At 58.6% G+C, this 14,112-nt stretch overlaps 1 protein-coding gene and 1 non-coding gene across 6 annotated transcripts in view; both read right to left on the reverse strand.

Moving 5' to 3' along the window:
• Window positions 1-14,112, reverse strand: part of CRTC1 (CREB regulated transcription coactivator 1) — a 78,692-nt gene that overhangs the window by 10,965 nt on the left and 53,615 nt on the right. For 3 of the 5 annotated variants that reach the window (XM_060008014.1, XM_060008017.1, XM_060008013.1), the window contains 6 exons: window positions 13,577-13,662; window positions 9,864-9,904; window positions 9,166-9,386; window positions 4,344-4,477; window positions 2,298-2,609; window positions 90-194 (listed from right to left, as the gene is read on the reverse strand). In XM_060008014.1, coding sequence (XP_059863997.1) covers window positions 90-194; window positions 2,298-2,609; window positions 4,344-4,477; window positions 9,166-9,386; window positions 9,864-9,904; window positions 13,577-13,662 — 899 coding nt within the window. The remainder of the gene's footprint in view (window positions 1-89; window positions 195-2,297; window positions 2,610-4,343; window positions 4,478-9,165; window positions 9,387-9,863; window positions 9,905-13,576; window positions 13,663-14,112) is intronic. The other 2 variants (XM_060008016.1, XM_060008015.1) reach the window with 1 other exon arrangement.
• LOC132423733 (U6 spliceosomal RNA) lies at window positions 13,109-13,215 on the reverse strand. Its single transcript, XR_009519054.1, has one exon. It is a non-coding gene; the product is annotated as a U6 spliceosomal RNA (small nuclear RNA).

Raw genomic sequence — 14,112 nt, forward strand, 5'->3', positions numbered from 1 at the left:
GCGGACAGACAGGTGGATGGGGGACACGTGGGGGGGTGCCAGCTAGGCTGGAGTGGGGGAGGCCGGGGAGGGGAGGCGGCGTCCCTTACTTGCGGGGAGCTCCCGGGGGAGAAGCCTTGATTGGAGACGGGTGAGGTGGGAGACTGGTTGGCTGGGGAGCCAGCGCTAGTACGGTACTGCTGCAGAGCCGGCGCCTGTGACGACAGACAGGTCAGGATGCTCACGGGGCCCCAGGCCTGGCTTCCCGGGACTGGCTGTTCGCTGCTGACACCCCTGGCAGGGCCCCCATCCCTCAGGTGAGCTGAATACCCAGGGCACCTGCAGGAGGGCACCTAAGCCCGGGGCCTCAAGGGGCCCTTCCTCCAAACCCAGCTCTGGGAGGGGTGGGGCATTCTGTCAGAGAGCATGGAACCCAGCCTCACAGAATCGCCCTGGGGGGCTGGGGAGGGGCGGAGGGATCAGTTCTACTCAGCAGGTTTTAGAGCACTCACACGAACGCACACCACACCCACGTACGTGTGCGCACAGCTGCACACGTGTGAACACGCACACCCGCAAGGGCAGGGAAGGCCAGGGCCGGTCAGATGCCCTCGGGCTGACAGCCAAGGCCACCTGGGGCACACTGCAGGGCTCCTGGCGCCGGGTAGTCACTAGCACTGGTATTGCTTGGGACAAGTCCGCCGGGTTACGCTGTCCACAGACTTCCAAAGGACGGCCACCTCCTCACTCGAATGACAAAGGGTCTTGGCTTCTTATCAGACTCCTGGGGGGGCAGGACGAGCTCGGCCAGGACCTGGATTTAGACCCTGCTCTGGTCCTAACCAGTGAGGCCCTGCTGTGTGCCTCTGGGCAAGCTGCCTGACCTCTCTGAGCTTGTTCAGTGAGACCCAGCCGGCCGGCCCAGGGCTCCTTAAGCGCTATGTCTCCTTCATTTCCTCAGCGGCCTGTTCTGAGCAGTTTGGGATGGCGGTTGAGCCCAGATGGGGCAGGGGGCTCGTGCAGGAGGGTGGGGGTGTCAGAGACATCAGCGTGGTCACTTGGCAATGACCAGCTCAGGCCTTCTTCGGGCTGGGAAGAGGAAAATGACCAGAGGGACATTCTCCTCGCTTGGATGGATCTACAGAAACTCACAGAGGAGGCCGCTGGAACCTGAGCCCTGAGGGAGCCACCACTCCCACGGGAGGGGAGGGGCTGCCCGACAACAGCGCCCTGACCCGAGAGCCTGGCCTGGATAGCCCATGTCTCCTATGTCCCCCCAGGTCCACAGAGAGGCACCGCCATGGCAGGGTGTCATGGAACTGGGTGCCCCAGGCAGCCCCACTGTCAGAGCCACGTCCATACCTGCTGTGTTTCTGCCCAAGGCAAGGCTGGGGTGCAGTCCCATCCAAGGGGACCCCTGAGGTCTGCCCTCTGAGGGATCAGAGCAGCCTGGAAATGTGGGTTTCTACCTGTTGGGTTACCTGCCCGCCCTGGCCAACCCAGGGGGGGCCTGTTCTTCACAGAGCACATGATGTTCTGATGACATTTATCCTGGGGCTGGCAGCCATGGGCCAAGTGAGTGGGGAGGGCTGGCTGGGCCCCAAACGTGGGTCCCTGTTCCTCTGGATGTGGCCAAAGGTAGCTGTGACCACTCCCTTCCCATCAGGGCAACCTGGGTGAAAGTCTGAACAAGCAGGAAGGTTTGGGGTGCAGGGGTCAAAACCTAGCACTTGTTACCCCAAGCCTGGCCCCAGGCAAGGGGGTCCCATTGTCTGAGCTACAGGCCCCCGGCCCAGGGCACTGTGCTGTATGAACCGCAGAACTGGCTTCATCCCTTCTTCTTCTCCAAGTTCATCTCCATCCCTCTGGCTCTCAGAAGTCCATTCCCGAGGCCCTGAGAGCTCCGTGTTCTCCCTGCCCCCGAGGAAGCCTTGTCTTGGGTGGGAAGGGCTGAGGGGGGCAATCAGGGCCATGGGGGAGGGCTTGGCAGCCAGACGTGGGGTGGCCCGTCCTGGGTGAAGTCTGGGGCACCTGACCCCTGCTTGTGCCTCAGTTTCCCCATCTATACCGGGGTGACAAACTTGGCTTGAGGATTCCAGGGAGAATACCCCACTGAGCTCCCAGCCTCAGGCAGTGTTTGCCGCAGCCCCAACCCCTGGCCAAGTTGGCCTCAAAGTGGAGCCTCAAGGTGGCTGCAGATAAAGCCAGGCACCCTGACACTCCTCCTGCAGGTCTGATGGGGGTCTCCCACAGCCCCTGGGCTCCTCCTGCACAAGCCCCACCCCCCGCCCCCCCATCAGGCCCCGCCCCGGGCTTACCGAAGCAGTGTCGATCCCCATCGGCGGCTGGCCCGAGTTCTCTGGGGGGGACTGGGGGAGAGAGGATGGTACCGTGACCGCAAGCGGGGGCAGTTGGGGCCCCCGAGTCAGGCTGGCGCTCGGCATCAGGGAGCCGCCCTGGGGGAGGCCGACAGGCACCTGCGGGGGCGGCGGGGGCGGCTGCTGCTGGGACGCAGGCGGCGGCGGGGGCGGGGGCTGAGGCTGAGGCGGCGGCGGCTGCTGAGAGCCCGCCTGGGTGAAGAAGGCGTAGGGCAGCTGCTGCTCCAGAGACAGGGCATCCATGGCCACGGCCTGAACGGAGAGGAGGGCGTCAGGTGGGACACATGCTCAAAGGAGTGGGCCGAGCGGGCTGTGAGCACCTGGCCCCCAGGGGACCCCCATGGCCTGGCGTGATTGACACTGAAGTGAGAGATGAACAGAGGGATGTCCAGACCCTGGACCAGGGAAGCGAAGCGGGCTTCCCCCAGGGCCCACGGAGGACTGGGCTGCCCCCAGTGAGCCTTTCTCGTTGCACACCCTTCCACACTTGCAGAGACTCAGGATGCTCCGCCCCCATCCCCCGCCTCTCTGAGCCGGAGTTTCCCCACTGTGGACAGGCACAGGGCACCACACTCTGGTAGCCCAGCGGGGAGCCAGCACCTAGCCCCTGTGGGGGTCCTGCCGGGGAGAAGGAACCCCCTCCCGCCACCCTGCAGCCTGGGCACCAAGGGGAGGCTGGAGACGGTGGGGCTGACGGAGGCTCCTGTGTGGTCACTCGGCAATGACCAGCTCGGGCCCCTCTTGGAGTTGGAAAGAGGAAAATAACCAGAGGCAAGTTTTCCAGGCTCACGAGTCTGCGCGGACAGTTCCTCAGGCAGGCAGGCAGGCATGGGCTCCTGCCCTCTGAGGGAGGCTGGATATGCCCAGGAGCTACAGGATGTAAACACTTAGCAGAACGCAGGAAAGGAGTGGCCGGACGGGAGTTTCCGGAAAGGGAAGGCAGGCCTCAGGGGTGGGGCGTGGCGGGGAGGGGAGAAGAGGCTGGGGTCACGGATGAAGAGACTGAAGACACAGCCGCTAGGAGCCACGCATGGCTCTGTTTGGATCCTGATCTGAACAAGAACCGTACAAGAGACAGAGACACCATGGAGAGCCGAGACCAGGCCGGGCATCGGAAGGTATAGAAGAACTACTGTTAATTTCGTTGTGGGTGGATAAGACCATCGAGGTCATGTTAAAAACCGAAGAAACAATATTATCTATTAGGGACTGAAAAGCAGACAAAGTGGACAAATTCCTCAGAACACACAAACTACCGAAATGGACCCAAGAAGGAAAAGGACGTCTGAGTAGGACCGATATGGAGTAAGGAGGTGGGATCAGACACCAAAAACTTTCCAGTGAAGATCCAACAAGACCGCAGCACCTTCACTGGATTCTACCAAATGTTCAAAGAAGGACTAATACCAATGCTTCTCAAACTCTTCAACAAAATAGAAGAGGAGGGAACACTTCCTAACTCGTTCTACGAGCCTGGACTGACTAAAAAAGAGAAGATTCCAATTATGGAAATTGGAAACGAAAGGGGCAACGTTACTAACCACTTCACAGAAATAAAAAGGATTATGAGAGTACTACGGACCACTGTATGCTGGCACGTGGGATAACTGATGAAACGGACCAACTCCTAGACACACACAAAACTACCAAAGAAGCAGACAAAGCAAACATGGTAAATTGGTGGTGGTGGTGGGCGGGGAAACCTTCTCTAAACATTTTATTTTGGGAAATTGCAACTAGATCTTAAAGAAGAGAACAGCATAATAAAGAATGCCCAGTCACACGGGCACAAGCTAACAGCCATGATGGACACAGGGGAATCCAGGCCACTGATTTCTGCATTCCCCGTGTGTTTGAAAATTTGACAACAAAAAGCAAAAAAAGTGTTGGCAAGATTTTCAGGATTCTGCTCCCTGGAAGGAGCGTGAGGCCTCCCAGAGAGGCAGAGCCGGGCCCCACCTCCCCCGCCCCACTAAGCCCTCGCACCTGAGTGATGGGTGACAGTGGGGAGAGAGTGGGCGACACCTGCTGGGCCTGCTGCCGCCTTGCCTCCGTGCTCAGGGACAGCGGGCTGACGCCGGCCGGGCGGTGCTGCGGCGAGGAGCCAGGTGTGCTCATCCCTGAAAGGAAGGGAAGGTGGGCATGATGCCAGCCACTGGGATCATGGCAGGGGGCACTCACACACCCAGGGTCATTGCTGAGGACAGTCCAATCGCTCACACAGACGCCAGTGGGCACATTCTGATCACCAAACCTGGGATGCCCCCTCTGAGGTCCCGATACCCTGACCTCAGGGTCCCCCAGCTCTGCATGGGCTCCCATCTCCAGTGCTGACCAACACTCTCCCCACGGATCCTGCCATCCCTCCAGGAGGGGCGTGTCCCGCAGGCCCTGCCAATCAGCGCTTCCCCACCTCCGGGCTACTGCGTGATTGGCCCCCAGATGGACATGTGACTAGGCTGGCCAAATGAGACCCTGCCCAGGGGCTTTCGATGGAACTCCAGGAAGGGAGGTCCAGAATTGTGTGAGGAGGCATCCTGGTAACCACAAGGGCAATGAGGGGCAGAGACAGCACCTGAGCCCCAGATCCAGCCACGCTGGCATTTCCCTGGTTTCAGAGACAGTCCCCCTCCTTTTTTTTTTTTTCCTAAAATGGCTTGGGTTTTGGTTAGCTCCAACCAAATCGGTGCTGCCTGATGCTGCAGTTTCTTCTTGAGCCTCATCGTTCTCCTCACCCCCATTCCGTGAACGTGCCCCTTCCCATAACTGCTCCTTTGGCCAGATCTCCTCTTGGCCCCTGACCTCTGTATCTGGCAGCCCTTCCCCCCACAACACGCACCCACAACCTTCTCCTCCCACCTCATGCACTCCCCATGCTGCAGCACCAACCCCATCAGGATACCTGAGCAAGAAACTCAGTTATTTTATCTTCTTCCTGATGGAGCTTTTGCTGGGGCGGCGGGGGCTCCAAGTCACCCCTTCCCTCACCCCGGCCCCCTAGCCCAGCAATCTGATCCCTGGATGTGTCTGCTGTGAAGGAGCTAAGTGAGGTCAAGTTCAGTGTGTTGGGGCCTGCCAGATGATCCTGGGGCACTGTGCCAGGGAAGCAATGGGCCCCCTGATGCTGGGGGCAGGAGGGGAGCCCTGAGGGCCTGGCCTGATCACCCCAGACTCAGTTTCTTTGTCCTCTCCAGTTCACCGCGAGGCCCTCAGGAGGTCGTGAGCAGGCTCCCAGAGAATCTGGCCCGCAGTCAAGGCCAGGTGAAGGTGCCTGACTCACTGGGGGAGCTGGGCCCACCCCGCGGAGGGCACCGGATCAACCCGGTTCCAGCGGGTGAGGCGGCAGGTTCCAGGGCTGGCAAGAACGCACCCAGCATACACTGAGGGGAGATGACGGGCAGCCTTCCCTCTACCCCAGGCAGCTGTTCGCTGGGGCTGTGTCATCTGTGCAAGGCGAGCCCGGTCACGCCTGCACTTCCCCTCGGATGCCCTGGCAGCTCCGCTCCACTAAGCACTGCTGGGGGGGCCTGGCACCGTCGACAGCTCCTGTAGCGGAGCCCCCGGGGGCCAGTTTCTGCACAGACCTTGGGCCCAGAATCAGGCTGCTGCAAACACAGTGACGTCAAGGGAGCCATCGACAGAGGCCTAGTCAGGAGGAGTCCGGAAGACGCCTGCTGAGAGCACACTGGGAGTCGGGACCCTGCACTGCTCCCTCGTCTTCTCTGAGCATCTGACGCTTCGTGTGTCCGGCGGGCCGAGGAACGCTCCACATGCACGTCGGGAGCAGATGTCGGGGCTCGGTAAGCAGCAGGGGCAGATGCCAAGAGTGGCGGGGACAGAGGGGCGACGGGGACGGGAGGGGCTCGCAGCAAACTGGAGTGCTCTAGCCCAGCTTGAGGCACACGACGTCGACCCACCATTGCTGGGCCTGACTCTTCAAGAGAAGCTGGAAATCCAGGTTTTTACGTGCATATTTGAATGTCAATTCAAAGCATCACACACACAATCGTGTAAGAAAGCCAAAATACACTGGGGGGCTGGATTTGGCCCTTCGGCTGCCGCCTCTGACGTCTGTCCTGAAGACAAGGGAGTTTTTAATCCTCTGCTAGGCTGTAACGTGAGCTCCTGGCCTCACATGGGGCGGCCACCACCCCCTGAGACACCAGTTGGGCCGGGAGGGCTGAGGGATGCCTTGCTGTTGAGTTCCTTTTGACAACCTGGATCAACTTTAGGAAAAGAAATGGGGCCAGCTGGAAGGGAAGCCTAGCGTGGGCAGGGACAGCTGCCAGGGGAGGGCAGCCCAGGTGGCAGGAGCCCGCCCCAGTGGCATGGAAGCCCTGTGCACGGGGCTAACTGGCCACGGAGCTGTGCAGGGAAGGAGGACCTCAGCCTGCCCACTTCCCGCTTCCGGCGTGCAGCCAGGGAAACGACTTTGGCAAACTTGGAAGGAGATGAGAGGGGCCACTGTCTTCCTGGCGGCGGAGGCCTCCGTCCTCCTCCTCCGCCGGCTCCCGTCCTGACTGCAGGGTGGGCCAGGTGGTGTGGGGGGCGATCTCCATGTGTGCCAGGGGCCGGTGGCTCTGCTTGATTTAAAACACACCCGGAGAGTGAGGCCCCCGCCAGGCGAGCTGCTGGAGCGCGGCAGGTTCGCAAACAACCGAACACATGTCAGACATTACCGGGCCGAAGCTCTGAGCCAGGCAGGCTGGGGTCTGGGCCCCACGCTCGGGGTCTGCACTCGTTCCCGCATCTATGGTTTTCACATGTGTTGTGTTTTCCTGTACTTGTTTAGACTCGGCGCGGGCTGGAGGTGCGAGGCTCCCGGGCGGGCGCCGGGGGGCTGCAGAGGGGGTGGTGCCCTGGAGGCTGCTGCCAAGGCGTGAGGAGAAAAACGGGGGCCGGGAAACAGCGACTCTCTGCCGGAGGGCCAGCAGCCCCAGGGCCAACCTTCTGATTTCTTTCCTTGCACAGGCATCTGTGGACGCTGCCCACCCACTGGTGGGAGGGCCACAGAGCTGGGGCTCCCCTGGATCTGCTCGTTTTGCCTTCTGGGCCTTCCCTGGAGGGGTGGGCGGGTGAGTGGGGTGCACACGGCCAGGGCCAGTATCCTCTGCCCGATGGCTGAGCCTCAGCGGGCACGGGGCCAGGGGCACGGGAAAAAGAACACAGCCTAAATGGCATGAGGCAGAGTGTCTCTCTCCTCTTCACCACTCTGGCCTCCATCTCCTCGCCTAAATACCTAGGGAACGTCTGCACCGCCCTCAACAACCCTCACCTGGCCCTGGCCCGGTCGGCACCAAAGCCGGGAATGACTCCGGGCTCCTTGCTCTCCTTCACTCCCTGAATCAACCTGGCTCCGAGGCTGGCCAATTTCCCCCTGAAATCTCTCTGCAAAGCTCCCAGTGGGGCTCTGCCCTGGCCCAGGGGCTGCCGCCCATTCCTCACAGTCAGCTTCTCCCCGGGGCAGTCAGAGGAAGTGTGGCAAACACGAATGTGAGTGTGTGATTCTCTCTCAGAAAACCCTGCGCGGCGCTGCCCACCACGGTCGGGGCGGAGGTGCCATGGGCGCTGAGCACTGACCTGTGCTGTGGCTCCAGGACATAGGGAGGGTACAGCGAGGCAGTGCTCTCACCGACCGCCGAGTCCGGACACATGTGGGGACACATGTGAGTCCCCACGGCCCCTCCTGCCCGTCCCACCGCCAGGCTGTCGGGGGCCCGTCCTGTCTCCTCCCTGGGCGCAAACCCACGCCTCCCACAGTCAACGTGGGTAGAGGGGTCAGAGCAAGGGCGTGGGAGATCAAGGCCCAGCCCAGGGGACAGACGAAAGAGCGAAATAGTGACTCAACAGCAGCACGGTGAGTGCAGAAAAGCAACCCAGTGTGAGAGGGGGCAGGGGCGGGGGCATGGGCAGGGAGTCAGGAAGGCCTGCAGAGGGGAGGGGAGGCGGTCTGCGTAGGGAACGGGGTGAGGAGCCTGGAGGAGCGCTGTGTGGGTGGGGTGGCATGTGCAAAGGCCCCACGGTGGTCGGCGGTGAGCCTGTTGGCTGGAGAGGAGTCGGCATGGGCAGCAGGAATTAGGGGGCCCCGCGGGTCTCAAGCTTTCACTAGGGAGGAAACTGAGGTGCTGTGCAAGGTCCTGACCAGAGGAGGGCCATGAGCGGATGGCCCTTCTGGGTGGAGAAGAGGCACGGGCTGGGCAGGGAGCAAGCAGATGGAGGCCACGCAGGGGAGAGGGTCTGAGTGGAGGAGGACACCTCCAGGGTCCCCGCCTGAGTCATAGAAGGACGGTGCTGCCGGAAGTCCCAAGGAGGAACAGGGTTGGGGCAGCATCGGGGGATACTGGGACAGGCCAGGGGCCCATGAAACGTCCTCAGGGGAGGGGGCCGGGCTGGAGCATCCTAAGCAGGCAGCCACGGTTGGGGGATTGGGGGGTCGGGGTGGGGGGAGTGGGAGAGGTGGGGGAGAGGAACAGATCAGGCCTGTCCTTTGATGAAGGGCATGAGGAAAGCCTGGCACTCCCCAACTCTCTGAAGCCCCCAGTCCCCCCTAAGAACCATGGTCCCATCCCTGGGGGCATGAGCTTTCCCAGCCCTGGTCCTCTGCCCAGGCTGTGCCCTCTGCCCAGATGCCTTTCCCCTTGGGTCAGCGTGGCAACCCTGAACCCCAGTGGTGGACTCTGCTCCACCCCCATGCCTGGCATTTTGGACGTGACCCTGCTAAGTCATCATTCAAACACACTTGTCATTCTCACTGAACGGTGACCTCTGTCAGGGAAGGGAGTGTCCCCGCCACCCAGCCCAGCCTTACCCTGGCCGGCACCGCCGATGCCCAGGTGTGTCAGGTTGGCTGCGAGGTTGCCGGTGCTGCTGGAGCTGCTCAGCGCGGGGAAGGTGGGCTCCTCGGGGTCCAGCGGGGTCGGGAGGGGGGAGGGGAAGTGGATGTTGGTCAGGTCAGGCAGGGAGCCCCCCGTGTTGTGGGTGGCAGGGATCAGGGCTGTAGTGTTTTCCTGGTCGGCGGATGGAAAGATGCTGGGGGGAAAGGCCAGACAGAGGGGGCGGTGAGCTCTCGGGGTGGCGGCTGGCCTGTTCTCCCACGAAAGCTGTGGCAGGGGCAGAAGAAGGCTGGTGCAAAAAAATTCGTAGGCGCAAAATGACACCCCATAATTAGGCACTGCCCTGCTGGAGAAATGACTGTCAGCACCTCCAGTGGAACCTCAGGAAGCTGCCTATCCCTGTGGGATGGGGGCCAGGGTGAGGGTCCTCCCACTGCCCAGGAAAAGGGTGTGTCTGAGGGGTGAGTGTGTTGGGGCTAGGACAGGGGCTCTGTCATCTCAGGGAAGGAGCGGTAGGCGTGTCCCCCCGCAGTGGGGCTTGCTGGGTGGCTGCCAGGGCACAGTGTCCCTCTTGTCAGGATATGTAGCCTCATGAGCGGAGGGGAAGCCCTGGCATCGTCCAAGCAGCCCAGGGTGGCCTTGGGCACACAGGGTGGGCCCTGCTGAGACTTACTTGATTCCAGGGACCTCGCAGGACTTGGGCCTGGACCCCGTCTGAAAGAGAAGACAGCAGAGGCTGAGCTGGCCTCCTCATGTGCACTGCTCCTCCTCACAGCATGGCTTCTCCCCACCAGGGCTAAGAAATGCTCAACAAGAATGGAGTTCATCTGCAGATGAAGAACTCGTGGCCTCATGGCACTGGGGGGGCCTGCCCCAGACACACCCAGGGGCAAAACCAAGAGTTGTGTGGAGATGGTCTTTCTACAGCCCCCTCCCAGCTTCAACTCTGTCTACCTGTGGGCACAGCCCAGGGGTGGCGTGGTCCCCTGTGCGAGCAGGCATTGGGGAAGAAGAGGAAGCTTGCCCACTCGTCACATCTGAACCCCCCCAGGGCTGTACCATGGCTGTTAACAGCCAGCCGGGGGGCAGGGTTACTGAAAACTCCAGGCTAACACCCTGTGTCACTCCTGAATGGAGGCAGGCAGGGCTCCAGTGGCAGGGGCTGCCTCTGTTCTGTGTGCCTCTGTCCATGGCAAGGAAGGACACCACGTGGAGAAGCCTGAGGAGGCTCAAACCGCATGCCCTAAGTGACACAGAGGGCGCTCCCCACACCCCCTGCTGACCCGCCTTGCAGCGGTGCGGTGCCCCAGAGCTGCGACTCCCACAGGCAACCCTGCTGCTGACGTGCTCCCTGGCCCACGCGGCCCAAGGACAGAGACCGTGGCTGCCCTGGACACCAGCCCCGGGGAGAGGGTCCCAGAGAAACCCTGTTTCCCCTTCTGTGAACCCGGGACATTATCACCATCCAACAACTGCAGGCTCCAGGCAGGGTCCCCAGACCTGTTCAAGGACAAAGGAGGAAACTCTCTTCCGACGGCAGCAGACATGACTGGACAGAACCTGGCATGCTAGTGGCGGGCTCGGCTGTGTCATGTTCCCTTATTCCTCTCTGCCTCTCGGGCCCTGGGGCAGACACTCCTGGCTGACTGTTACAGGAGCATGGACACACCAGCCGGGGCGGGGGTGGGGGGGGGGTGGGGGGGGTGGGGGGGCGGGGTGCTAGGCCTGCCTCCCATGCACACACCCAGTGCGGTGGGGTGGGGGAGGCCCGACTGGCATGTGACCAACAGGCATTTAGCCCCTGCAGGGAATGCCGGAGGAACGGGTTTCTACTTGGCCACAGGCTCCTTAATTCCGTGGGTAAACACTCGCTTCATTACCAGATTTTTTTACAAAGCACTTTGACAATGACTTTTTCTAAAGAATCTTTTCAAAAGCATTCCACGAATGTTATGGGATCCTAAGAGATTTCTAAACAGTATTAAAAATTCACCCATCACCCCCCACCCCACCCCCAACAAATCCACAGGAATTCCTTTACTGACATCCTCACAGATGCATCGTTTTGAGCGGCAGTTAAAGGAAGTCTGGCCAAGATGCTGGGCTCTGCCACCATCTTCTCACTCCCAGGATGCTGGGGCCGTCCCCCTCCCCAGAGTCACGACGCTACCATCTTCACTTTCTTCATGGCAGCACCACATTTGGGCATGCGTAGGGACCCTGCTGTCCTTACTGACGCACCTCTCTGCAACTAGACGTTTCAGTTACTTTTTGACTTTGTTTGGGTTGTTAGAATTTTTAAGTTTCTCCCCCCAAGTCTGAAAATCATATGCGTTCCTTGTGCAAAACTGGAACATGCAGACGGGGATTAAAAGGCCAGGGCTTCCCTGGTGGCGCAGCGGTTGAGAGTCCGCCTGCCGATGCAGGGGACACGGGTTCGTGCCCGGTCCGGGAAGATCCCATGTGCCGCGGAGCGGCTGGGCCCGTGGGCCGTGGCCGCTGAGCCTGCGCATCCGGAGCCTGTGCTCCGCAACGGGAGAGGCCGCAACAGTGAGAGGCCCGCGTACCGCAAAAATAATAATAATAAAAAAAAAGGCCAACAGTGCTGCTCACACCTGCACTCAGGTCTCCCCCAGGGCCTGGTCCTGCACGCCCAGGGATCTGTTGGCATCTTTACGTGTCTCGTGCCTTTCTAAACAGCTTTATCCTGCTCTTTCCACATACCAGTTTTATCACAAGTCTCTCATGCCTTTAAAATTCCTTCAAAGATCCCAATTCACACACACAGAGCTTTCCACACGAGGGACTGAGGACAGTTTCCTTATAAATCCCCCACTGTCGAACATTCAGGTTGTTTCCTGTTGATTTCAAACGTTCTGAACACATGCCTTTGAGGAACATAGTGCTGTCTGCTCGTTCATCATCTCCCTCCGAGTTCCTGACAGGGTTTCAATTTAAAAAAAAAAACATTCAAAATTGCTTTAGTGTTAGTGCATTTTTGTCCTATTCAAATTCGTTGGGGGCTTCCCTGGTGGCGCAGTGGTTGAGAATCTACCTGCTAATGCAGGGGACACGGGTTCGAGCCCTGGTCTGGGAAGATCCCACATGCCACGGAGCCACTGGGCCCGTGAGCCACAACTGCTGAGCCTGCGCGTCTGGAGCCTGTGCTCCGCAACAAGAGAGGCCGCGATAGTGAGAGGCCCACGCATCGTGATGAAGAGTGGCCCCCGCTTGCCACAACTAGAGAAAGCCCTCCCACAGAAACGAAGACCCAACACAGCAAAAATAAATTAATTAATTAATTTTTAAAAAAATTCGTTGAAATCTGTATTCATGGCACAAATTCCATCTTATCACTAGCCATTTTTGTAGGTTGAACTTGAGAAATTTGTTTCTGGACCTTGAAATAACACAGAAATCCCAATCCAATTGGGAATTCCAAGCAGACTCTGTACTCTAATAAAAGCTGCAATTATTGTGCAAGTGAATGGAAGTTTACGTTTAAGAATGAGGACAGGGAATTCCCTGGAGGTCCAGTGGTTAGGATTCCGTGCTTCCACTGCAGGGGGCACAATTTCAATCCCTGGTTGGGGAAATAAGATCCCGCGTGCTGTACGGTGCAACAGAAAAAAAAAAAAAAGAATGACGATAAACGATGATAATTACCCAATACTGTGGGTTAGTAGAACGATCACAGGCTAAAAATTAGGAGGTAGACGTTCTAAACCCTAAGTGTCTTCACAGCCTTGGGCAAATCACTTAACTTCCCTGGCTTCAATTTCTTTCTCTTTTCATTGAGGTATAATTCGCATATAATATTATATTCGTTCCAGGTGTACAACATAATAATCCGATATTTGTATATACTGCAGTGATCACAATAAGTCTAGTTAATAGTTAACATCTATCACTACACATAAAAATATGGAACGTTGTGTGAATCTGCACATCATCCTTGTACAGGGGCCATGTTAATCTTCCCTGCACTGTTCCAATTTTAGTATACATGCTGCCAAAGTGAACATAGATTTTAATTCCTTACATGGTTTTCACCAGTGTAACAGGCCTGCCATTAGTATTCAAGGCTTATGCAACTGGTCAAAACTGAATGAGGTTTAGGCAATTCCCTGGTGGTCCAGTGGTTAGGACTCCGAGTACTCACTGCCAACGGCCCCGGTTCAATCCCTGGTTGGGGAACTAAGATCCCGCATGCTGTGCAGCACAGCCAAAAAAAAAAAATGGAATGAGGTTCACACTTCAGGGAAGGCGACACTCCCCCAAGGTGCTATTCTACCATCTTCACGTGGGTTGTGCTAAAAAAAAAAAAAAAAAAAAAAAAAAAAGATCAAGAAGGAAAACCACTTCCGAAAACCCTTAGGCTCTTACCTTCTTGGTGTCCCATGCCTGCTTGGAAAGGTTCTTGTCCATCTCTGATGTGGTCTCCTCCATTCCAGGGACTGTTAATAGTAAGACTGGGGTGGGGTGGGGTTGGAGAAGAAGGAGAAGCAGAAAAGGAATCTTTGCAGCTGTGCGGTGGCACCAGGAGGGCACTTCCCTGACATACAGAGTCGCGACCGTGATATGAATGAAGCTGCCCCAACAGTGACTTCTGGGGATTGTACTAAAGCAAAAAGGAGTTTCGTTAAAAAAAGAAAGAAAGAAAGAAAGAAAAAGAAAAGTGAAAAAAAAAAAAGTCAGAGAACTTGTGACTTATAAAGAAATGAAAATGAAAGCTCTGGAGCTAAAGACGTGTGTCAACTCTGCCTCTCACAGGACCCACTCAGGCCTCGGGCTGCAGAGAACAGCCAAGAATCTCTCCCCATCTCCCACGACTGGTCACCTCACCCCGTGCACCCCACCTACAGCCCTGTGGACACCTGCCTCCCCCTCCGGGCTGTCAGCACCCAGGGGCCGGGCCCTTC

Source organism: Delphinus delphis, chromosome 3 (genome assembly GCF_949987515.2).
Source record: "Delphinus delphis chromosome 3, mDelDel1.2, whole genome shotgun sequence".
Classification (NCBI taxonomy): domain Eukaryota; kingdom Metazoa; phylum Chordata; class Mammalia; order Artiodactyla; family Delphinidae; genus Delphinus; species Delphinus delphis.